At 29.5% G+C, this 25,141-nt stretch overlaps 1 protein-coding gene across 1 annotated transcript in view; it reads left to right on the plus strand.

Annotated features, from left to right (window-relative positions):
• Nucleotides 1–25,141, plus strand: part of LOC113386217 (synaptogenesis protein syg-2) — a 252,518-nt gene that overhangs the window by 88,387 nt on the left and 138,990 nt on the right. The window contains exons 3-4 of the mRNA XM_026624011.1: nt 16,021–16,164; nt 17,868–17,968. Coding sequence (XP_026479796.1) covers nt 16,021–16,164; nt 17,868–17,968 — 245 coding nt within the window. The remainder of the gene's footprint in view (nt 1–16,020; nt 16,165–17,867; nt 17,969–25,141) is intronic.

Below are 25,141 nucleotides of genomic sequence, written 5' to 3' on the forward strand. Positions count from 1 at the left end.
ACTTGCACGCTGGGACAAGATTTCCATAAATATTTCTTGGAGGATTTTCCTTCTGTGTCTGTATCGTCCTTGCTCGTATTTTTTATCTAGCCTTGTTTATGGATTTTGAGTTTATCGTCGCGAATTGAGCCTGAACTAAAAGAGGTTGTAATTAGCGATGCAGCCGAAAATGAGAATTAGTTTTAAAAGAGGACAAAAAATGTAATGCATATCAGTAGTATTTCCGACACGAACACAACTATCATAAAAGATGTAATAAAAAATATGCGCATCAAGATAGAAACAAGCTCATCCAAATCAGTCATCCAAATTTACTTGCAAACTCCTTAATAACAGATAACTGTCGACGTAGATTGAAGAGAAAATTGCCACTTGAATTCAGTCATAAATTTTCCTGATAAAGATTGAAATAACTTAGTTATTATTTATAAGAAAATAGTTAAGTTTATATTATTATCCTTAAAATATTGTTAATATTACAACGAATAAATAAACAACTATTGAGTTGTTTTTCCAACATGTCAAGATAGTATACAATGTTACTTTACGGCTGACAATTGTAAATTCTCCAAATTTACTAAATGTCTTTAACTGGACAGTTGTAAATAAAATAGTGAATAAACAAAAAATATTTTTTTGTCCAGTACAAATACTAATAATTCTACTATGTAATGGAGTTTTATACCTAAATATTTATTGAACCATATCTTTGACAAAGGTAGGCTAGAGCGGGGCTTAAATTAAGGTAACCATGCGTCCCGGTTTGGCTGGGACAGTCCCAAATTTCCACCCGAGTATTTCTAAAAGTAATATTTGTCCCGGATTTAGATCTTTTATCCCGGCTTCTCCCAGGTTTTCGAAAAATATAAAAAAAATTTAAAAAAATTAGTAGAATTTCATACAAAAATTAAAAGCAAAAAAACCTATAGATCCAAAAATAAAAGATATGAAATAATGAAAGAATAATCAAGCTCCTTACTAAAAGCTAGTATTTCGGATTTGAAAAAATGATTCATTTAGATTTTTATTATATATGTTAGTTCAAAATCTTGTTTAATCATATTATACTACCCTTCTCCCCCGTTTCGAATTAGCATAACTAAAACTGGAGTAAAAAAGATCAGGTAGCAAATTTTTGAAAACAGAAAAATAAAAACATTTCTACAGTGATGAATTTTCTGAAAGTTTCACTGAACGTCGTCAGATAGTCGTTTGTTTGATATGTGTTATTCATTGTAATATAATTGGTTTGGTTTTCATTGCTTAAAGTGAAATAAGACCTTTGTACCCCGTTCTACCGTACATCAATTTAATCTATTTTTTCACAGATCCTAAAATTCAATTTTAAACTATTCATATATGAAATTTATGAAATGGACACCAATCACTGGTACACAGTATATATCTTATATATATAAAAAAAATATTTATTATTGCCGAAACGCAGCTGAGATGTGCCAGAAATTGAAATAATATAAGATATGGTCAACAGATTATGTTGGCAGATGAAATTTCAGTTTAATATATAACGCAATAAGTCCAAAATTGCATTTACATTATTTTTTTAAACTTATGCATGTCACATTTTGGTTTACTTTACTAAATTATTTAACAATACAAAAAATTATTTCTACTTATTAAAAAAAATAGTTAGAATTTAGTTTCATGTGTCAAAAATTTGTTTGGCATTGGATATGGAATATTTAGCAAGTTGATATTAGATTGAAGAATGCTTATATGAACGAAATTTTACAAATCAATTCACCTAAGATTTGAATATAAACAATATTGTTTATTAAATTATTAGTAAACAGAAAAGTAACTTTTCTTTTGAACTTTTCTTTTCTTTTCTTTTCTTATTTATTTTTTGTATATAAAGTAGATTTAAGGTATTATTGTGACTTAAGATTATGATGTATTTCTAGGCCATTAGGCTGAAATAAATAAATATAATAAAAAATATCAAATTATTTAAGTAAGAAAAATGTACTTTAGAAATTATAGTTGCCAAAAAGCAACTAATATATCTTACGAGATTATGAAACTTATAGACTAAATTATTGAAGCAATTATTTTATGTGGTGAAATGAAGTGTAATAACCGCATGTAATTTTTTTCTGAAATTCTTATACTGGCTAGGACCATAAATGAATCACAAAGGCAGGATATCAAATAGGATATTAAAATGTATAGGATAGGATATTTAAAAAAAATTAACTTTTGAATTGTAGACGTGGGTCGAGGACAATGTGTGTCGGGTCATCTAGTATATATATATATATATATATATATATATATCTGTGTGTGTGTACCGAAGGGTGTGTATATAACCGAAATATACGATATACGGGCCACTGTGTGAATTTAAAGCGACAAAACACGGCATACGAACGGTGCCAAATAGCGTGTCAGAAGGAAATTGAAATAGGGGCTTTCCTTGTGTGAAATAGCTCGTTTTTCTCGTTCCAAATATATTTCGAGACTTTACAATGACTTTTTTCATTCACATTGAGTTCCATCGCAGAATTGGGTTTTATAAATACGGATACTGACATCTAAATATTTTCATTGGTTACAAAATAATATATTGTATTTTTAAACATACCATGATTAATCATAGTCATATCGTAATTTGTAATTTATGGAAAATTATAAATTGTTTACAAATTCATATGAATGTATGTAATTGAATAATAACCGATTTTGAACTAAAAAAGCTATATAAATTCTTAACCAAAAAGGCTATTATATTTATTAGAGTGGTATTTAATATGGATGTTTTTGAATTTCCTTGCTCCCAGGAAGTCAAATGCTTCCAAATTGATAAAAAAAAATCTCTAAAAGTTTTAGCTCTTAATATTAACTCTAACATAGTCCGCAAATACTTATTAGCTTATACTGAAATATATCAAATATTCATTGTAATTTTTTTATTTATGTTTAAAATAAGCAATTACAATTATTTTCTCAAAATTTTGATTGATTTTCACGTATTATTTTAGCCTAAAATATTTTTAATAAATTTTTGTATCACTTATATCTTAATTGGGTCATCTATAGTTGTTAAAACTATTTGTGTTAGTATATTGATGATTAAAACTGAATCTTCAGTTCTGGCAAATATCAATAAGATATTATTATATTATATCTATCTATATATAGATAACATATTATATTTTTCACAAATACTATTGATATAAACGTATCTGTTATGTATCGTTGCATTTCTATGTGCAATGTCGAACCATTGAACACAATGCTTACTAAGCTGCATACATTTTCTATCTATTTTTCTGCTATTTCATTTATTTCAAAACTTTTTATTTTCAATATCAAACCACTATTGGAAACCATAGCGTGCATAATATGTTATAGTAATCGTATTCGCATCGAAAGGAATTGTAATTTTACAATATAGAAGAGAGAAATGGTAATTTAGTCTTGATAATATTTAGTTTATACCTAATTATATCGTTGACATGAATAATTATGTACAATATCCAAGAAATGGGTAAAGTTTTTTCTATAAAATATATACGATAAAATATGCAGATATTAGATAAATTATAACTCAGTAGTTGTTTAGACATATTTTTGTATTACTATATTAACCATGAAGACGGCGACCTTCATGGCATTGAGATTTTATATCGGAAGGCTTCTACCACGAAGTGCCAAATTTGTTCAACTACCTATACAAATAAAGAAAATTTTTATAATAATAAATCTTGATCGACCTATCTAGCCTAGCAAAATATTTTTCCAATGATTGACGATATTGTATATACATGAGTAAATTTATTCCATGTTTCTTTTTCCAATTAGTGTTGTTTTTATCAATTTGTTTCATAATGATCGTTTCAATGGCGCATTATGCAGTTTTCCGTTCACAAAATAGTAAACTACAAAACAATGACTGGAGAACTTGACTCGTGCGAAGAAATTGTTTTCTAAATAGATTTCACTAGGATTTTTCCCTCTCTATTTTTTGTCTGATACAAAGTCTGCATGCAGAGGAAGCTTTTCTCTCGTTCTAATGTCCTGAAAAAGTTGAATAGTAATCTACTTTAGCAGTCTTCGTAAACTTGATCCTAGTTTTAATAATATATATTGGATCGAGGATGTTTAAAAGTCTAATGTTGTGATAACGATGAAAATTTGTATTTAGTCTAAAAACGATCGCAAATGCAGACAAGTAAAAATGTTGAATATATATATTACTTGTTTTTAATAATAGTGGAAGCTCAGCACACTATCAAAATAATACAGAAAACTAACTAATTTTTATCTTTGTGACATTATAAATAAGTAAGTTCTTTGATGTAAAAAATTAAGTGAATATTTTAAACCTATCATGCCAATATTCTGAATTCCAACGAAATTTTTTATAGTATCAGAAAACATTATCGTTACAATTATCACCAACATTTTGCTGAAATCTTCCATGGCTATTACCATTCCATTCCAATGTCATAGAATGTTTGCACCGCATGTCTGACATTGCCTCACGAAGCCCTCATCATCGTTCAACTTCTGATTTTCGATGATCCAGGTCGTGAGCAAAGCATTAACGAAGACATTTTACTTTAATGTCACAAGATTTAAGCAAAATAGGTATTGTTATTCTTTATTATACTGACTAAATTAATGCCAACGTCGACAGAATTGAGTTTCTTATTACAAGACAGTATTTGAATGCAAAAATTCCAAGTAGTTTCAGATACTGCAAAGATATGTAGTATGTTACTAAAAATGTATCCGCATTAGTTTAATGATCATGGAATTTTTAATGTCATATCCAAGTAATTAGTTTTAAGGCAGAGTTCTATGTGAAATTTAATTTGGTTCAAATAAATATGTGAGCTTATAAGTGTATAGACGAGCCACTTCATATAAAATGATTTTTTAGATGATTAATAAGGAAAAATTAGACATGGACAAAATGGTCGCTTTTGTAAAAAAATTGGCTAGTTTTAATATAACATGAAAAAATCCATAATCATGATTGTGTCAGATGTTGAGCATGATTGTCAGTCTTGGTAATCAGTACAAAAGTTTATTTCGCAGCTGGTTTTTTCTTGGTTTTTGAGACTTATTTATTGTTGTTTGTAATTATTTCTATTCAAATCAATAAACTTATACCAGTACTAGTGATATTGGTCAATTTTATTGCAATAGTCAAGTTTTTAATGAAATTTTGATTATTTATACATCTTGGTTCACTTTCGGACAAAAAGTCACACTTATGTAATTGCAAAATGATATAATACTATTTTATAAGAACTACAGGGTAGTTTATATGAGGTCATGAAAAAAAGATATATTGAAACTTGTAAAAGGTGATTGGCTTTGTACTTTTACTCTAATTCTAAAAACAGACCAAAAAATCCTCTGGTAAAAAAGAGACTTACATTTGTTGCAAAGCCCTCATCGTTTGTATGTTGTCTTCTTAAAAATTAATATCTCAGTATGTCCTTTTGCCCGTACTATAAGGCCAAAATGGTTATGGTATTTGGTTGCATTTTTTTTAAAAATATATAATAGTTCTCACTTATTTAAAAGACTATTTTACGGGTAGTCAATTAAAGTCAAAGACGAGTAAAAACGATTAATAATGATTATAATATGATAAACCTAATGAACTTTATTGAAAACAAAACACTGTATTATTTTGTCTTTAGTTATACTACAAGAAAATGATTGACCCCCAAAGAAACTTCTCTTTACTCTAGAATCTTTCTCTTTCTTTAAAAATACATTTTAGGTTATAAACGCTAGGGTGGTCTTTAATATGGACATTTTGAATTTCTTTGCTCTCAAGGGCTCAAAAGGTTCCAAATTGATAAAAAAAATTCCGAAAGTTTTAGCTCTTAATATTGTCTTTTGGATAGAGCGCAATTCAATCAAAGTTTTGTATAGAAATAGCATGAAAAAATTTTCAAAAATGTGCGGCGAATTTTCAATAAAAAATGATACGAATTTCCCTTTTAATTCATTTGTCGCTAAGTTATACCTACAATTTTTTTTTAATTTTCAAAATTTTTCATCCAGGCTATTTCCATACGAAGTTTGATTGAATTGCGCACTATCTAAAAGTTAATATTAAAAGCTAAAACTTTCAGAGAATTGTTTTTTATCAATTTGCAACCATTTGAGAAGGAAATTCGAAAATGTCCATATTAAGGATTACTTTATTAAACACGTATATGGAATGAACTTAAAGCTGTAATTATAACCCTTTTTATTCTGTTAGATACTGATATGTGAGTTTTATATTACATATAAATGTACTGATGTAAAATATCTAATGAAGAAGTACAATACCCAAGGGTAGACAACTTATGTACCTATCCACTTTTATGTAGTATAAATTCATATATTGAAAAATCTTGTTGGTCTGAAAAAACTGAACTATATTGAAAGAAAACTAGCAATCTAACTGCATTACTAATTAACTGAACTTTCATTGTTGCTTTTTTAGAATAATGAACTACAACAAAATCTTACAATTTTAGTTGGTCTAAGTAAAATTATGATCAGTTTTTAATTTCCTATGCATTTTTATCTATTCCAAGCGCATTTACTCTATTGTCTTGTCATTTAATTTTCTAACAGTGTCGCCCACGTCTGCCCATTAGGGCCACACATCGGGCTCCGAATTTTCCACTCCGACCGTTGAGGAGTTGCGGAGTAGCGGTAATGTGCCGCTGTGTATTCTGCCGCGCGATGGCACTTACACGCCTGCTCTTGGAGTTTAGCCAACTTTTCGGCGGCGGCCGAAAAAGCCGAAAGAGCGAGCTTTGGGGCGTGTCGGGTTAGCGCCGAAAACTATTCAGCACGCTTTTGACTTTCTCAGGCCGAGTGCAATTTTCCACCTACCGCGCAGAGGACAGGGGATAAGGGGTGATAATATTTTTGAAGGGCCCGGGGTTATCAGTGATTTAAATTTGGCAAAAAAATTAACAAACCTGAATGAGAAACATTTTTTACATCAAATACATTTTTCTATTTGATATTTTAATTCGACTCGATTAGGTTTTGTTTAAATTTATTTAACATAGTTAACATTATTGTAAACAAGCTTATTTTGCGTTAAGGTATGAATGATAAAATTAACTTCCCGTAAGTAATTTATAGTAATCGCAAAAAATCGATAATGAACATTTTTGTAAATCACACGTTGCAAGACCTTCTAAATATTTTGGCATATCTTAGACAAAATCGATTTATAAGTGTGGTAAATCTGTGGTCTGAAAAGAATATTAAAAATTATTATTATTGATTCATATGGGTGTACAAATATTGACACACAGAGAACAGGTATACAGGTAGACAAAATGACAATCAAAAGATCTTTAACCCAGTTTATGACACCTCCCACCGTTCGAGATATATTCGCCAAAATCTGTTTCAAATTTTTAAGTTTCAAACGTTGAAACTCCTATAACTTTGAAAATGTTAGAATTAGGGCTATAATGTCTATCAAGGAAATATTCGTATTTAAAACATCTTTCAGCTGGTGCAAATATTTTTATGATACCTCTAACTATTTGCTACTTTTTGCATGTTTCAAATGAGTATATCTCAAAAACTATTTGAACTACGATTGAAATATTTTTATAGCAGCTGTATAACGTCATAAGAATCCTACCATATGAATATGAGCATCTTAAATTTTTCGATGAAAATCCTGTAAATACCCCTTGATTTATTCGGCAAATAAAATGAAACTTTTAAAATGAAACCTTTGACAATATTGATATGCAGTTTTGTGTCGATATTCTAGCCTAATTTACATGGTTTCTACTTGAAGCCTTACGTGTCCGGAAAGTCTATAAAAAATTACAAAAACTGACTTTTTTTCCATTTTTGAGCATGTTTGGCACTCTGTTTGAGCATTTTTAGCACTATTTTTGAGCACGTGACGTTAAAAGTGGACATGTTGATCGGTAGACATGTTAATTGGTAGAAATATAGACTACTAGACAGATAAACTGTTGGACAGATAGGCAGATACAGAAGTAAACAAGTGGACAACTTATATTAAGACAGAGACTTAGACAGGTAGACATTCAGGCAATTAATCACTTAGACAGTTAGTTTCTTAGACAGGTAGTCACTCAAACAGGTGAAGAAGTAAACTGTTAGATATGTAGACCAAATACAAATCAGAATTTCCATGTAACTTGTCTTGAAGTAAAATGCCACTTACACCTAGTTAATAATAATTTATTTAAAGTATTTAGAACAATTGTTAATGGTCATTGAGTTTTTATTGATTAATAATTATTTTTATTCTTCGAATGTTTAATTACGGTACGGCACATTTCAGCATTTCAATGCATCACTATTTTATTTAAGTAATTAATCAATAATTTAATAAATAATTACATATTCATTTTTATAAATGGAACCTACATTTTGAATTCTTTTTCAAACTGATTTCTAATAAATGGTTGCCAAATATCAAATTGCTATTTTAATTTGCAATTATCAAATTTCATCCATGTTTTGCAAAGTTAACTAAAATTTGCATATTGTCGTTGAAAGCTGTTTGAAACTACCTTTAACTTTCTCTAATTGCATATTAGAGAACATTTGGAATATTGGTATAGTTTATATATTAAACGGACCAGAAATGCATTTAGTACAGCGAAATGCGACAATGGTTGAAGTTAAAATTGAAAAACTTTGATCATTGTTATTGTCCGCAAATTACATGCACCATAAATATTTAATGGTAAAGAAAATTTAGAATGTGTAAATACTATTACTAGGTTTTTGTTTGGCAATTAAAAAAACTAATTACTATTACTATGTTAAGATTGGTACTGGGTTCTTCAAACAGATGAAAATGCGTTGCATAAATCCGGTTTCCAGGTCATTTATAGGGGAAGGGCCAGGAAACGACAGAAATTTATTTTACATATTTATTATACAGATTTTAACCGTCATGCCAAATTACTTAGAGATTTTATGGTATTTTTCTAGTTTTCTTTCATTTTGCAGTTTGGCCCCTTATTTTGACACTAGATTTGTGTTCAGTGTTCAAAAGTACGATAGAAAATATGTGTCGCACACCTAATACAGACAACTTTTTGAAATAAAACTTCTTTAGGTGCGACTAGGGACTAAATTTGTAAAAATGCAACGGAAGTTGCGTTACGCCCGAACTGTTTGCCATTCGCTCTCGATGAAATCATTTCTATACGGGTCGATTGTGATTAGTCGTCGTGTCGAGTGAATAGAGATCTTCCGCTGTATGTATACCAGCATACATAAAATCTTAACTTGATAAAAAATGCCTGAACCAGAAGAATATTTTACCCTGTCCCCCGTAAATAATGAAAATAATAAAACAAATGAAACATTTGTGCCGTGTACGAATCGTAAGCTTATTGAAATAATTTCTTTATTATTCGTAGAGTTATAAATCTTTGATATTAATAAAATGGCAAATATTTCTATATAGACAAGACAAATATTTTTTTTATTTTGTGGATCTGTGTTATTATTAATTAGCATAAAATAATATTCCTTATAAACTTGCCATATATCAGCAAAATACTCTTCAATTGCATTAGTCAATCCCATCTTAGCACGTTTTCACCAGCATTCTTGTAGATACTCCCATTCCCACTGCCAAATGATCTTACTAAAGCTTTTTCCGTAACTTTCGCACTACATAGTATACTATATAAGTCTGTTATGAATTAGCAGGCGAGAATTCTCTACATTTGGCTGTGGAGGGCGTCACCCGTGGGGCACATGATATAAGCCCCAAGCCGGACTGCCGGCTCGGCTAATGGGTTACTTCTGAAAACGACGTGCATGTTATTTCACTTGAATTATTATTATTAATACTGAAGTTACAATGGACTTTTTGAAGTGAGAGACATCGTTTTAATGTTATATCTCATAAACGCCTTGGGAGGGAATGGAAGGAGTTGGATATAAGATACATTGTTGTAATTGTAAAACATATGTAATATAGAGTATTTGATATACTCGTCAATTGAATAGAAGAAGATTGCACAAGTAGTTCAAAATGTTTCCGAAAAGTTGAAGTAAGCAGGACAGTTCAACATGGCTATTACTTCATATGATCAAGGACTATAATTTTATCATGAACCAAAGGTGGTACAACAGGACTATGATCTTACTTCCACTATCTACGGGTAAAATACAGTACTATTTTTCTCTCTCCTCCTCGATGTCAAATAATAATTTAAACCAAGTTGAATTTTCGCAGAATTATTTGAAAATACTTGTCGGGCTGGCGTTAGCTCTCACAACCGCTACATGCTGCACATGCCATATATTTTAAGAGGATTATTGCAGATGGGAAATGTATTCGAGAGCACTACATGTTATTTTACCACTGTTATAACTCAGAAACTATCTTACCAGGTCTTGTTCGCTTATTGGTATTATACACTTCAACCGTAAATGAGTTCAAATCCTCTGAACAAACAAAGTTTATAGAAATTGCCTGTTTGCGATTTAATGGGGAAGTTAATACTAAAATATAATTGTGAGTTTAAATGTAATAAACTGCAATTATCATTAGTGGTGTTCAAATCAAAATCAAAAATAGTGTATTAAGATGATTTTTTTATCAGAACAACAGAGATTTCATCATCCTTTAATGTATGGTGCCTCAAAGACATTGAGATAAAAACTTAACTTAATGTTTTTGTTCCTATAATATCCAAAATTCACATTCGTTCCCGAATACAATTCAGGAATACAATTTATTAAGAATATGAGTGTAAAACTTAGACAATAATATTTCTTGAATCTATTACGTTCGCCAAAATTTAAAATGACTTCAAAAACAACTCATTGTTTGGAGTTTTCTTTCATGTACTGTTAAATATGAAAGTTCTCCATTAATAATCGACTTGCTTTTCTACTTGAAAGCTTTGAGACTGTTTTCAATTTCCACAAACTTGTAATTTATGCAAAGATCATATAAAGTATGTATGCAAGACATATTAGTGCAACATCTGGTGGCAATTTTGTACAGTATTTTAATATATTGCGAGAAAAAAATTGTTAAATCGTAAATAATACATGATGTTAGGATTGTGAAGATTAACTAGGTTCAAGTGGTGATGATATTTTTTTTATGTGTTTATTTTTAAATAATAGACTAATGATGTGGCCAAGTTATATTACACGACTTAATTATACTGAATACTATCAAATTATCATGTATTTGCTGTGAATTCAGGTGTTTTACTGCAACCGTTTTATTGCAAACTGCAACGTCACTCGTATGTTATGAAGCTGGGTCAGAGAGACTCTGTTATCTAAGATCGTTTTTTTTATGTTTGTGCTGTTTCTAGGTTAGATTTTCCAGCTGACAACCTAGGAAACACGTCTGTCTGCACAGCAACCACATTCTTTTGTCCATATTCAGAGCGATTTTGTATGGAATTTTTTCATAACATAGCCTTGCCATAACATTGGTCTGTTGTGCGTGAGAATTGGTCTTTTAATCTTAATAAGGGTTAGATTCCTTATCACATTGAACCTGTGTTCAGTATATCATAATTACATTCCTATCCAATAACAAAATAATACAGACGAGTAAATATTTACCGTCGCCGGTGCATGTTGCAACATAAACAATAACCTCAGATTCGCCATGTCGCGTCCACCATATCACGTATATGAGCGAGCCAGGACCAATGCACATATATTTTTATATAACAGAATGTGCTTTAGTGGCATATGCACCGCCATTAATACATGAAATCTGTCCCTTGGGCGGCGTTTGTGCAAATAAATGGATAGTTTTGCTGCATTTGTACTGCGACTCGGCCACCGGAATTGTGCTGTTAAATTTTATGCGTAATCGAAACGTATGCAGAGACACACACCAATAACCACCAAGTCGATAGATACAGGATACCACCATAGATTTTGATACGAAAACGACAATTTTTATGATGTGTATAATACAGAGCGATTGAAGTTAATTATATTCGATATTAATTTGATTCTGATGTGCTGAGAATTTGTTTCGAGTTTTTCAGAACTGTATGAAAATATATTCATAGAAGACCATGATTAAAAAACTTAGTGAACTTTGCTCTTTCTTTCTCTGCATACATACACACAAATATGTGTGTAAATATATATAAAAAACATCAAAATTAAAAAAAACTAGTTGGTTTGGTATTTAGCCTTGAGGTGGGTTACATGAACTTCCCAATATGTGTAATTAATCGACTTAATCAATAAAAAATAATTTAATTGATGAGTGATTAGAAGTATTCCGAGTGGATTTATTACACATGATTGAAAACGAACGAACACTTTGACTCGGAGTATTTTCTAATAGCAAATTTTCAAAAATCACCAGTTTTTATAATTGAACCAGTTTCCATAGGACTTTAATGGTTCACTATGTTCATTAAAATCAAGTACTCTATCGTTATACCAAGTAAATCGTCTAATTTTAATTTTAACAAACGTCAAAAAAAAACTACTCATTTTCTTAATCTTTGATTAATTTTTAAAATTAAACTACTTGTCGTAAGGCCGTGATATTTCAGTAAGTTCTATAAGACCATGATATATATCGCCAAAAAAGTTCCATGAAGATCGGCATAAATTTTTTTTAACAGTTAATTACAAGAAAACGGCTCGGTATATTTTCACCTAAAACTAATCAGTATCATTCCCAACTAATATCTTTCGAACAGTTTTTGATTTTTTAAAATCGATTCGGTAGTTTGAGCTTAAATGTGGACGAAAAGTTTAACACTTTTTTTCAAATGACAAAGAAACGGCTCGGCAGATCATCTCACAAAACAGATTCTAGTCCTCCTTGAGATCCATCAAATGGCTTTTAAATTTATGAAATCGGTTCAGGCGTTTTTGAGAAAACGTCGATCAAAGGTTTAATTTTGTCAAATGTCAAAGAAACGATACTAATTTTTGCAAACTTTGACGATTTTTCAAAATTAAACGACTTGTCGTAGGGCCGTAATATTTTAGTATGATCTATAAGACTATGGTATCTACCGTCAAAAAAAAATCATAAAAATCGTCGAATTTTTTTTTTTAACTTTATTACAAGAAAACGGCCCGGCCGATCTTTACCACTAGTTTTTTCATAATACATTTTTCATTTCAATTGCCTTTTCATTTAACAGATCAATTGATTTGGGGTAAGACAGATCCGGCGGTTTTTGAAATGCAGAGAAACTAATTCCAGAAATAGGCGTTTGGTAATAAAAAATAATCATTGGTTATTGGTTATTAAATACAATAATTGATTAAATCTTTTATTTATACATATCAAAAAGATTATGCAAGTTGCATTCGCTACATTCTTCTAGCCCAATTTAGTGGTATCTACCTACATTTATTATATATTATATATTTTCAACACTATTATTAATATAGTTATTTACAATAACTATTCTGACAGATACATAGTAAGATGGATAGAAAGATATATATTACGATAGAGAACAGATTTTATAACTTCCAAAATGAACTACCTTTCTCTTAAAACTTCGCCGTCGTCTTACGTGTTGAGGGTTATGTCTGAATTTTAAATTTTAGGACCGAGCCATAAAAGAAAATTAGTCGTCTTGATATTGAGTGCTCAAGTGTACTTTTAAACTTACTTCAAATTGCTTATTTATGTGAAAAAGTATCGTACGACGCTTGTTTACGGCACAGTCGGGAGTATATATAGTATGCATAATACATATTGCAAAATACACATGGGTTTACGAGATGGTACATTTGCCGTTGAAGGAAATTATTGTAGATTAACTGGATTTTTGATAATTGCAAACCGTTATAAAAATTCAAAGTGGCAGTAGCGGAATAACATTAAAAGACACAAATAACATCAAAACATCATGAACAGATTTCAACAATACTAAAACTGTTCGAAAAATATTAGTTGGAAATTGTTTTGGTAAAGAGCAGCCGGGCTGTTGTTGGTAATGGTGATGTGTTTTGTCATTTCAATAACACTTAACATGGGAATAGATTTTATAATCTAATTATTTAATCTATTGGATTAGTTTCTGGTAAAAAATAAAAACTTTATTAATAACACAAAAGAAACTACACTAGTTCTCAGTACAAGTTAAAAAAGACAAAGAAAATTGAAGTATTTATGCATTTTTCCCGAAAACCGAAAGAGCAAACAAATGTTCCATTATAGCAACGGATCAGAAAACCAAAAACCAGTAAACCAATATTGCCAATTTCCATCATCTTGGTTCCAAGATTACGGACGTCTTTAGTTTTACGTTGAACTTTGCAGAAATTAGAAAAGTTTGAGAATCCTTCATATATATCTGTTTCCGAATGAAAAAATCTCTTCAGGGCATTGCTGCAAAAAGTTAAAACCCAATTATGAAATGCCAACCATTGGGTTGTCTATCCATATTTACGAAAAAACTGTGAATATCAATATAAATCAGGCAATATTTATGAAGATAATATAATTGATGTTATCTATAATTGAAAATTTTGAATTGGAACATTTTTTCTAAGAATAAATTATTTTTGACGCTGAAAGTTCTAGTATACGTTAGTACATACTTTTCGTCAAGCTTCATATATATCAGAAAGTGTGAAAATATGAATCTTTTAAATACATATTCTGAATTAAGATAGGGCGGGTCACAAAGGTCCAATTGTCTTTAAGTAATTTTAAAAGAAATGAATTACATCTTGACATATAACACGTACCAAACAAACAACTATCGTACTAAGTCCAGTAAAATTATTTTTTTAAAAAATGTTTTTTTTACTATTTTCTAAAATTGGTTAATTGTCACTTTTTACCCCAATGGGCAAACAAATCAAATGTCTTATTTTCGATTCTAAAGCAAATAATAACTATAATATTCAACCAATGCAAAATATAAATTTCATGGGCACATTTTTTACAAAGATAACGCTGTATATAACCTTGATCTGGTATTTCATCAGAAATAATTTTCAGCAGAGTTGCAATAACTATTAACTTTTTACCAGCGGACCTAAAAAACTTCACTAAACTCTATGTAATTTTTTTCTTATGTGTTTGTACTGGTTTATTGAAATAATTTTTTTTGGTATGCGCATTTTCAACATAATCTAAAATCAATAATATTTGATTTCTTGAAAAATTTATTGAATCATAAAAGCTAATTTTGTGCAGACGCTACACCTACCAATAGGAAAATATATCATTATATCTTCCTCTTTATTACAATTTTATTTCATCTACAATTTTCTTGATATTTCTTTCAAAATGAATTCCTCGGATAATAATATATTTAATAGATACCAATGAGGCAATAATGCAGAAGAATCAATATGCGTCCGCATAGATTGAAGAAGGTTCAGTTTTTAATAAAACTTTTCTTCGGTGAGAACAAATATAACTTTGACAGACAAATGGTCGATTTCAGGAAAATATTATTCTCATTTCAATAATAATTGATTCCTTTGCGAATTTCATCTGCTGCTTTTCATAATAATTTGTCAAGAGATTTGAAACAAAGTGTGAGAAAAGTTCAGACGACTCATAAATGATTGGAAAGTTTTGTTATATATAATATTAGTTGGAGAATATTTTATATTATTTGAAATAATAATTAGAAAGTTATAATAATAATAATTCCTATTGATTAAAAAATATATTTATAACAATTAGATATATTATATGGAATTAAGCACTTTGTTAATAAAAATAACGAAGTTGTATTCAACTATTTCTTAATCACCGGGAGGAGTAATTAATACTTTTGTTGGAAAACGAGTAACTAATTTTAAATTTTGTCGAATTTTTGAGCTGTTCGGAATCTTTTGATATCAAAACAAGAAAAATAAATATATAAAAAGCAACGTTTTTGAAAATTTAAATAGTAATGCTACTGGCTAGAAAATGCATACAATTTTCATGTATTGCTGTTCTAACAAATAATATGATGTAATATATTACATTGTAAATTTTTCATATATATTGATTGTTTTTTTTTTCGTTTTCAGTTATGATGGACGAGCTGCTGTAACATCTGGAAATGGCTTAAAATTTTCTTCAGTTTCCCCAACACAACGCAGTTCCCATTGGAGACTTCCAGAACTGCAAGGAAGAGCTTATTTTAGGACAATCACTGAACCATCAGCTCTGAAGTAAGTTGATTTACTTTTACTTAAGTTACTAAAATCATAATACTTCAATAATGAAAATTTAGTAACCTCTATATGTCTCAAGATCTTCAAAATATTTTGTTTGTGGAATTGTAGTAGGATAGAGCGGGGCGCAAAGTTTCAATTTGAATTTAAGTGATTATTCTGTCTAAACTAAATGAGTTACATAATAAGACATAACACGTATTAAACAATCAAATATTATTATAGGAATGCGCTTTTTTACTATTTTTCAGAAATTTGTTATTTTTTCTTTTACTCCATAGGCAAAGATGAAAGGGACTACGATATTCAACCAATAAAAAATACAAAATTTTGTACAAAGATATTATTGTATATAACCTCGGTCTAGTATTTCGTCAGAAATATTTATCAGCACACTGTTGGAAGTTGGAATAATCATTAATTTAATTTATTTTTTTTAACTGAATATACTATTTTTATTTACTATTTTTGTTTGTTAACGTTTTTGCCAGGGTAAAAGTTCTGTTGATCCTTCTTACCCCACCCCACGTAGTAAGTTATTATTGACGTTATATAAAAGTATCTGTTAGATTTAACTTAAAATTAACAATACATTTTATAAAACAATTAAATAACGTATTTTTAATAATTATATTAAGGTCTTGTAAACTAAACAACAGTGCTCACAACCAAACAAACTAACAACAAAAGAAAATACTTCTGTTATAGAATTTGCTTGCTTTGAGGCAATAGCTGATTACACATCTTTATCTCTCAACTTTCAAATATTATAGAAAAAAAAATACTGAACTTACACCTTTTTGAGATATTGGTGATGAACCTTTTTACCCGCGACCCTTCACGCCCCGTTCTAACCTACTTTTAATGAATTATGCTTTATATTTTAATTAGCTTGCAATACTTTTGTAACTATTATAAATACTATGCTTTATAATTTACTTATATCTTTTAATTATTAGAAATATTACGCTACTAATTCGTTTGATAGCTCCATAAAACAATAAATTAACTAAACAATTCAGATAGCCGTACAATTGTTCTAGGAACATTCGAAGCGCTCCCATAAAAATTAATGCAAACTAAAATAAATAATAGATCCAATTAAAAGTTGGACGGAAATATGCAATGGAAATCGGAAATGAATTATTGCACGGGCGCAAACTATTCGCAAACTAATTTCCATTAATTCATACTTAAACTATGAGCGGTACACGCCGATGTAAAATCACTATTTTCTTTTTATTAATGGAGGAATTTTGAAACAATTTATCATAGTTCTTGTTTAAATTGTCTTCTTTACTAAGAGGGAAATGAGTTTGTGCATTGCAATTACTTTGCGGTCGTTGTTTCATAATAATGTACCTTCTCTTCATAACTGAAAAGAGATTTTCCAGGCCTTTCAGTAGTATAATGATCTTTCATGGTATGGTAATGGTATGAGATATCTGCCCATTGCTTGTGGTATATAAAACGATTCGTATATAATATCATAAGGTCTTCTAAAAAAATGTGTGCGACTTTAGACGAAATTATAGAAAGAAACAGTTTGCTTTTGCTTAAAAAAAATTACTCGCTTGGTGTTGTCTTTTATTTTGAAATGGTATTTTTGGAAACATATACAATTTTTACAATTTCACTGTATATTTGCATATTTTATATTATGTTATATATGTTTTATGTAAATTTTGGATTTTTTTCAGATTGGATAACTTAAGAGAATCTGACGCTGGTGAATACCGATGTAGAGTTGATTTTCGTACTAGCCAAACTAGAAATAGGAGAGTAGAACTTCAAGTTGTCGGTGAGTTATAGTTCTATTCAAAATACTTTACTTATAAACTGATTTAACTTTTTGCAAATAATCATATATATGCAGGGCTCTTTCTAACACACATCAAAATTAAATTAAAACAAATTTTAATATATTGATTATATAAAAACGATATCTAATTATCCAATATTATTTATCTGTACAGTTACTTACAATTATAGCATAATTGTATTTATTACCAAAAATATTATTTTTATGCCCAGGGAATATTCCAGAGTTATAATATTTCATTATGTAAAAGTGCTCTGCAAATTAGAGTGCTCTTGATTAAACAATCGGCAAAAATCAACTTCTTCAAATCATTTGCTTTTTGTAACGGACATTTAATATTTGTATTATATTACATAAATATAAGAAAAATGTTGCCTATATTGTGTTTGCCATATTTATTTTCCAATGTAGTTTGAAAACCGCTGAACACAAATCTAAAGTCAAAATTGGGAATCAAGCTGCAAACAAATGGAGAACAATATATATTTGGATATAGTAATTTTTCTGCATAATAATTAAAATCTTATAATTTCTGTTATTTATTTATTGCGGTAACTTTATTAACTTCCCGTAGGATAAGTTATTGTAATTGTCCAGAAATCGAAATTGAACATTCATTTCGTCCACGGTTTCCTGTACGGATCAACTGATTTGAATGGTTCAAAAAATATTCGATTCCTATTGATAGGGAGATGGCCGATTAGTTTTTGGAAAAGGCAGGTGCAGCCATTACGGAGTTACGGAGCAAAGAGTGCAGAAAATATGAATCGAGTTTTTGAGAGAACGGAGCATCCGATTTAAGTGATTCAAATAAAATTCAATTCGTAATGATGGGGAGATGTGGTAATCTGTTTTTGGCAAAGGCAGGTTTAGCCGTTTCGGAGATACTGGACTAAATGTTCAAAAAATGGCAATTTTTGAGAGAAATAAGCATCCGATTTGAATGATCAACACTGCTTGTATTAAGGAAACGATTGTTTTTGGGAAAATAAAATAATCATATTGAAAATAAGTCGAATTATCAAAATTTCAATTTGGTACGAGAACTTCCAGAAATTTGCCGCAAGCACAATGCTATACACCACTAGTTAGATAATTTAGTTAAAAACGTATCAAGGATCCTTTTTGTACCAAAAAATATTAAAAATCTTTAAAAACACTATTATTCAAGCTACACATACATATGACTGACAGAGCCTAATACTATAACCTTTTTTCTCCTTCTAGAGACTTCAGTCTCAAATGGCTTATATAGGACTTCTGAGCATCAGACACATTTGACTGACATGGCAAATAATGTAATAAATAATTACCTGTTTTAATATCTATCAATAATTGAATATGTAGGAATATAAAATCATATCGAATATGGACCTGGTGAGGATATCTACCTAGGAGTGAAAGAGGGGGTATTTCATCATAGTATAAAAGAAAGAAGTTTTTATACAACACTTCTATTTCGACTGCCTACCTAAAGGAATAATATACTTATATTACTGTATAAATAGAAAGCTGTTATGTAAACATTATCAGAGTAATACATTTATATTAATTTTACCGTTAATAGAATATAATCACTAATAAAAGATATATCAAGCAACATGTGATGAAACCAAAATTCAAACAAAACGTATTGGAATCAAAAGTCGGTTTATCCCAATACATTTCGAAAACAAAACTTCAGCCTCTCCCTACCTTATACTGAAACCGTTTTTAAAACAGCAGACCGACCGTACCTACATAAATATAAAAGCCATAAATACCGCCTAACCGCATACATTACTGCCAAAAATTGTACACGTTATTGATGCTAATATGAACGATATTTTATATTTACAACGGACCACCCCTGGCCATTATATTTATATATGTTATTATTATCTTAACGACGACGGGAGTAGGTTATTCCGCTGGAAATAACTCTAAATCTTTTGGGATATGCCCTCTAATGAAAATATATGAGGCGAGTATGTGCACCGGCATTAATACAGGGGCTGTACATGTATATCATTTTGTCCGCCTACGTGATCGCACGAGGACACGCGGTTCGTCTAGCCTGGATCAGGAAATTATATTAGTCGCTAAGGACATCCGACGACGTGAGATTTTTTGTGGAAAAAGTTTGTGGTACATGGATGTGTATAAACATATATGTATATAGATGTATTATGTAGTCATATATTTTTTGGAATATAGTCGTTATGGTGTTCTACGGTGTAATTTTTAAGCTTGCGGACTCGTGTGGACGGGGTTCAAACCTTGCCTTGGCATCCTGAAATCGTGCAGCAGCGATGTCAATGGTAATGTGAAATGGGAAATTCCTCACACTATTTTGTCTTGAATCTAGTTGGAGTTTAACTCAGCTCACGGACATTACCTAAGGCAGTACTGCCAACAATTATTTATTATATACCTTATCTAATTACATACTTATATTACTACTTCTAGATATGTCAACCAATTTTCTTTTATATTTTTTTCCACCTGGCATTGGCCCATTTCGTAAAATCTACTTAAACTAATTACAGCAATAAATATACATCAGCTAAAATATAATTTAAAATGCAGGTGAAATACACAGTCAAAGCAAAAAGTTGCGTGCATTGAAAAATTTAGTGCAATTTCCCTTTTGTAATAACCATAATTACACTACTTATTTTAATGAGCTTAGACCTTGGTTATTACTAGTATTTAAATATTATTAGCATTACTATTTTTAGGAAGCAGAAATGCTCAATCGATCATCAATAATTGTCGCAAATGAATATAAACTTAATTGCTTGTAGACTAATTAATTGTAATTAGATGAATTAATCGAATACGTTTCCTGCTCAACCAATCGTTCATTTCCGTAATATATTATTAGTGTCAGTGTGACAAATCTATAAATGACTAGGTGTAAGTGGCATTTTACCTTGAGGCAAGTTGTATGAATTTCCTAGTACGTGTAAAAAATCGACTTAATAATAATTGAGATTAGTTGCTACTTTGTGACGAAGTTTTTTTAAATTTTGGACACGGCATATTATTTCAAACTTTGATAATTTTTTATAACTAAATCGCTTTTTGATAGATAATCTATAATATTTTAAAATTTTAATCAAAGTTTCACATAAAGTTAAAAGTCAATTGCAAAGGAACGGCCAGATTAATCTTTACCAAAAACTAATCAGCACAATTTTCAACTGAGATTTTTGAATTGTTTTTGAGTTTTCAAAATCATTCTAGAAATTTTTGCCAAGGCCTACTAAAAGTTTATAACATTTATATTTGCGATGAAACTTCATCCATTTTTTTTTATTTTGGTTTCAAGTGAAAGAAGAGCTTTATCATGTCATTCTCACAGGTTCGACTTGTGACAATTCGATTTATTTATTATTCATTCCAGTTTGAGATTCATGACCTTTTTTTGCTATAGAGTGTTATAGAGCTCTATTTTGCTATAGAGTGTTCGATTATCATTAAATATGCAACCACGAACATTTCCATTTATCATTTGTCGATTTTTTACCGAGAAAAAAAGTAGCAAAAATATAAACCAAAAATAGAAGATATTGACACAAAAATATACAAAAAAAATATTTGCATATCATTGAGGATAATAGTCTTATGATCTTTCCTGTTATATTTTAAAATTATCTAATTAAATGAATAAAAAAAAAATTGTTTTGATGAAAATGATGAAAAAGTTTCCAAAAAGACCTATTAACAAAATAACATTAAAGGACTGGTGATGGTTATGAAAAAGATACACATTTATAAATCCCAAGCTTAATTTTCAACCATCTTCATTAACGTGAGAAATATAATTATATTTTAATTTACACTGTAATTAATTTCCAAATTTTTATATTTTTCGAACTATTCTGTTATCTCTCAAATATATGATATAATGAAAAACTAGAAGCCCAACTTTAAACTCAACAAGTTGAGAATTCAATTTCCTATAAAATCAGTTTTATGAAAGTTCTTGGGTATGAAGTGCATATATAAATCCATTAACCCTGACGGAATTTTCAATTACATTATACTGTTATAAGGGTTGCCGCATAAAATAAAATACTATAATGTTAAATCAAATAACTAAAGTTTGCATGCACGGTTTAATTTTATCTTTCGCAAATTGACTGAATAACTAGAAATAAAACACTAATAAAATTATAAAAAGTTCAATATAATTCTATTAGTATTTTTTATAGCTGCAGTGTAGATTTAAATAAAAATTGTGTTAATATTAATATTTTTGTAATAATTAATGTATATTTATGGCTGAAAGAAACACATATGGTTCATAAAATCTAGTTTAAAATAAAAAAAAATTAGTCCAACTGTAATAATAAGTGCAAGTCTTATTAATTTCAATTTCATGTAAATCATATGTAGTGGTACGTTAGTGATAGTCGTTAACAGCTAAACTATACTGATTTTGAGATAGGGTCCAAAGGGAAAAAAATGAAGTATGTATGTTGGAACAAGTTTACCTGTAGACCACATTACGTCTAATGAGTCAAAAGCTGTTTCTTGTTCGAAATAAACTGTTATTTGTATACAGAGAGATAGCTTTATTGTTATTTTGATGTAATTTGAACATTAGCAGTTAATTACCAGCTATTGTTAAACTAAGTTTAATTTAAACTTAAGTTAAACTAAGTAACTAAGTTTAGGTCAATTATAACGATGATTTGTTTTTAAAAGTGTGATTTGGGTACAGTTGTGACATTTTTTTTGGGTACGGTTGTGACAAAATTAGTGGGTACGGTTGTGATATGTATTTCTTGTTCTTTTTGGATGAAGATTATACAAATAAATAAAATCTAACTTATTTAAATAAAATATATAGAAAATGGTATTAGAAAATTCGATTTCACAATGATTTTTTGTCATCTTAAAAATTAATTTGTTTTATATTAATAATATTAATATTAATATAATATTACTATAATGCATTTTGAAACCTTGCATAAATGGTTATATCGTATTGTGTGACATATTTCTGACAATAAAAAATGTTATGAACCATTTTGGTGTCTAAATCTATTTTTAATCTATATTTTTATCACGTCCCCAGGACCCTATTGTGACCCTTTTCTTATAAGATTTGGTTTTATGACTAATTCATCCTTTTTAAGGACGTTTTTGGTTTTATGACTAATCCATCCTATACAAGAACCTTATTTCAATATTTCCACGTAGACAAATGTTCAATTTACCATTTAGTTTACTGTTCTTCCGGGTAAATTGACAAAATTATTGTTGATCAAAAAGAGAGACAAAACCGTCCCCAGTCCACTCTACTATTACTTTTGTAAATTTTAAAGGTAACAATTTTTAGCCTAAATACGCCAGTCAAACATTTTTATCTTCATAATATGATTTTGCTAATCCATTCTATATAAGACAGTATTTCAGTATTTCCACATAAACAAATGCTCAATTTACCATTTAATTTACTTTTCTCCCAGGTAAATTGACAAAATTATTGCTAATCAAAAAAGTGACATAACCATCCCCAGTCTACTCTACTATTACGTTTGTAAATACTAAAGGTAACATTTTTCAGCTTTCAGTTTGATATGTCAGTCAAACATTTTTATCTTCATGAAGTATCATTTTTCAGCCTAATTATGTCAATCATACATCTTCAAAATGTGATTTTGCTTATCCATCCTATTTAAGGACATTATTTCAATATTTTCACGTTGACCAATAGTAAAATCATCATTTAATTAACTTCTCGTAGGGTAGTTATAATAATGCAGCAAAAAACTTGATATTCATCAGTATTTAATATTCAATAGGTTGATCTATTCAATGAGATAATCTCAGAGTATTCTTTCAACTGCCACCAATTTGTTTCTTTTGTAACGGGCTCGAAGCCAATTTCTTTCTCTGGAGTGAAACCGCCGCCGAGATCGCCTGATATATATTTGTGCCCCGTGCGGCTAATCTGCGCGTCAAAAAGTTTACGCGGTTGACAGCTGACGTTTGCAAAGACCTGAACAAGTTGCCGGAACTAATATCAGAGAAAAACTACATAAAAATATCCGACAGTGTTCTGCAACAATTGCAAACGGATAAATGGCAGAAAATATATATCACTTGACATACGGCGCTCTGTGATCGTTTTAAAGCTGCAGATTGTTGTGCGGATTTATTAAAAATGAGAAAAGTTTAAGTTTGCTGTTGGATTTTATTAAAAAAATATTGTCGTGGGCCGGACTCGAAAATCCAAGAAGCTGTAAAATATAGTTGGAGCGATTTACATAATGTCGACTGATTGTTGCTTCATTAGTGAACTGTAATTGTGATGATCGACGAAATGTCAAGTCTCCACGATGATTGTTTCATGAAAAATGAAAGTTCTGTTATATATATATATATATATATATATATATATATATATTACGTCAGTTTTTTTTTTAATTTTACTAATTTTACTTTACAAATACTTTCTTTTTCTTTGAGTATTAATATGACTGAAAATTTTTATAAATTCCAGGCCCGACGGTATACATTTTACAACTTAATTATATGAGTCGTCGAACCTGTGCGAGATCGTTTTATATTCACAGAATTAAGAAATTTCATCCTGACCATTACGTGAAATACTATTTTATAAATTTACGGCGACGGTTACACCATATGTTTTAGTTAACTGTTTGTTTCATTTTTGTCATGTTGATTTCCACTGTTTCACTCATTTTACAATTACTGCTTTTTTGATGTGATCTGTAATTAATGGTAAAATGATGAAAGGCGATTGATATATAATGTTAATCTTTATTTATTAAATTGATTCGAAAAACTTGTGCTAGATCGGAATTTGTGCCTAGTATCGCAACTAAATGAATACAAACACTAAAAATTACTAACTTATGAATTTAAAATATGACATAAAAACTATTAGAACTCTGTCTAGAAGGGGCAGCTCTATTGCATACCCTGAATTTGGGACTTTTCTATAATCTGGAATATCCATTATTTGGGATTTTGTACTAAAGCACTAAGCCTTGTCCATTTCTTTGCAAGGACAGGAGGATTTATAACAAAGATAAATATGTGCAATAATGAGTTTTTGTTTATCAAAATAATAAACTTATCATACAAAAGGAATAGAAAAAAATAACAATTTACTTAGACTTTTGTCAAAAT

This window comes from Ctenocephalides felis, unplaced genomic scaffold (assembly GCF_003426905.1).
Source record: "Ctenocephalides felis isolate EL2017-DRISC unplaced genomic scaffold, ASM342690v1 CF-g0.4_SCAFFOLD_03571, whole genome shotgun sequence".
NCBI classification, from domain to species: domain Eukaryota; kingdom Metazoa; phylum Arthropoda; class Insecta; order Siphonaptera; family Pulicidae; genus Ctenocephalides; species Ctenocephalides felis.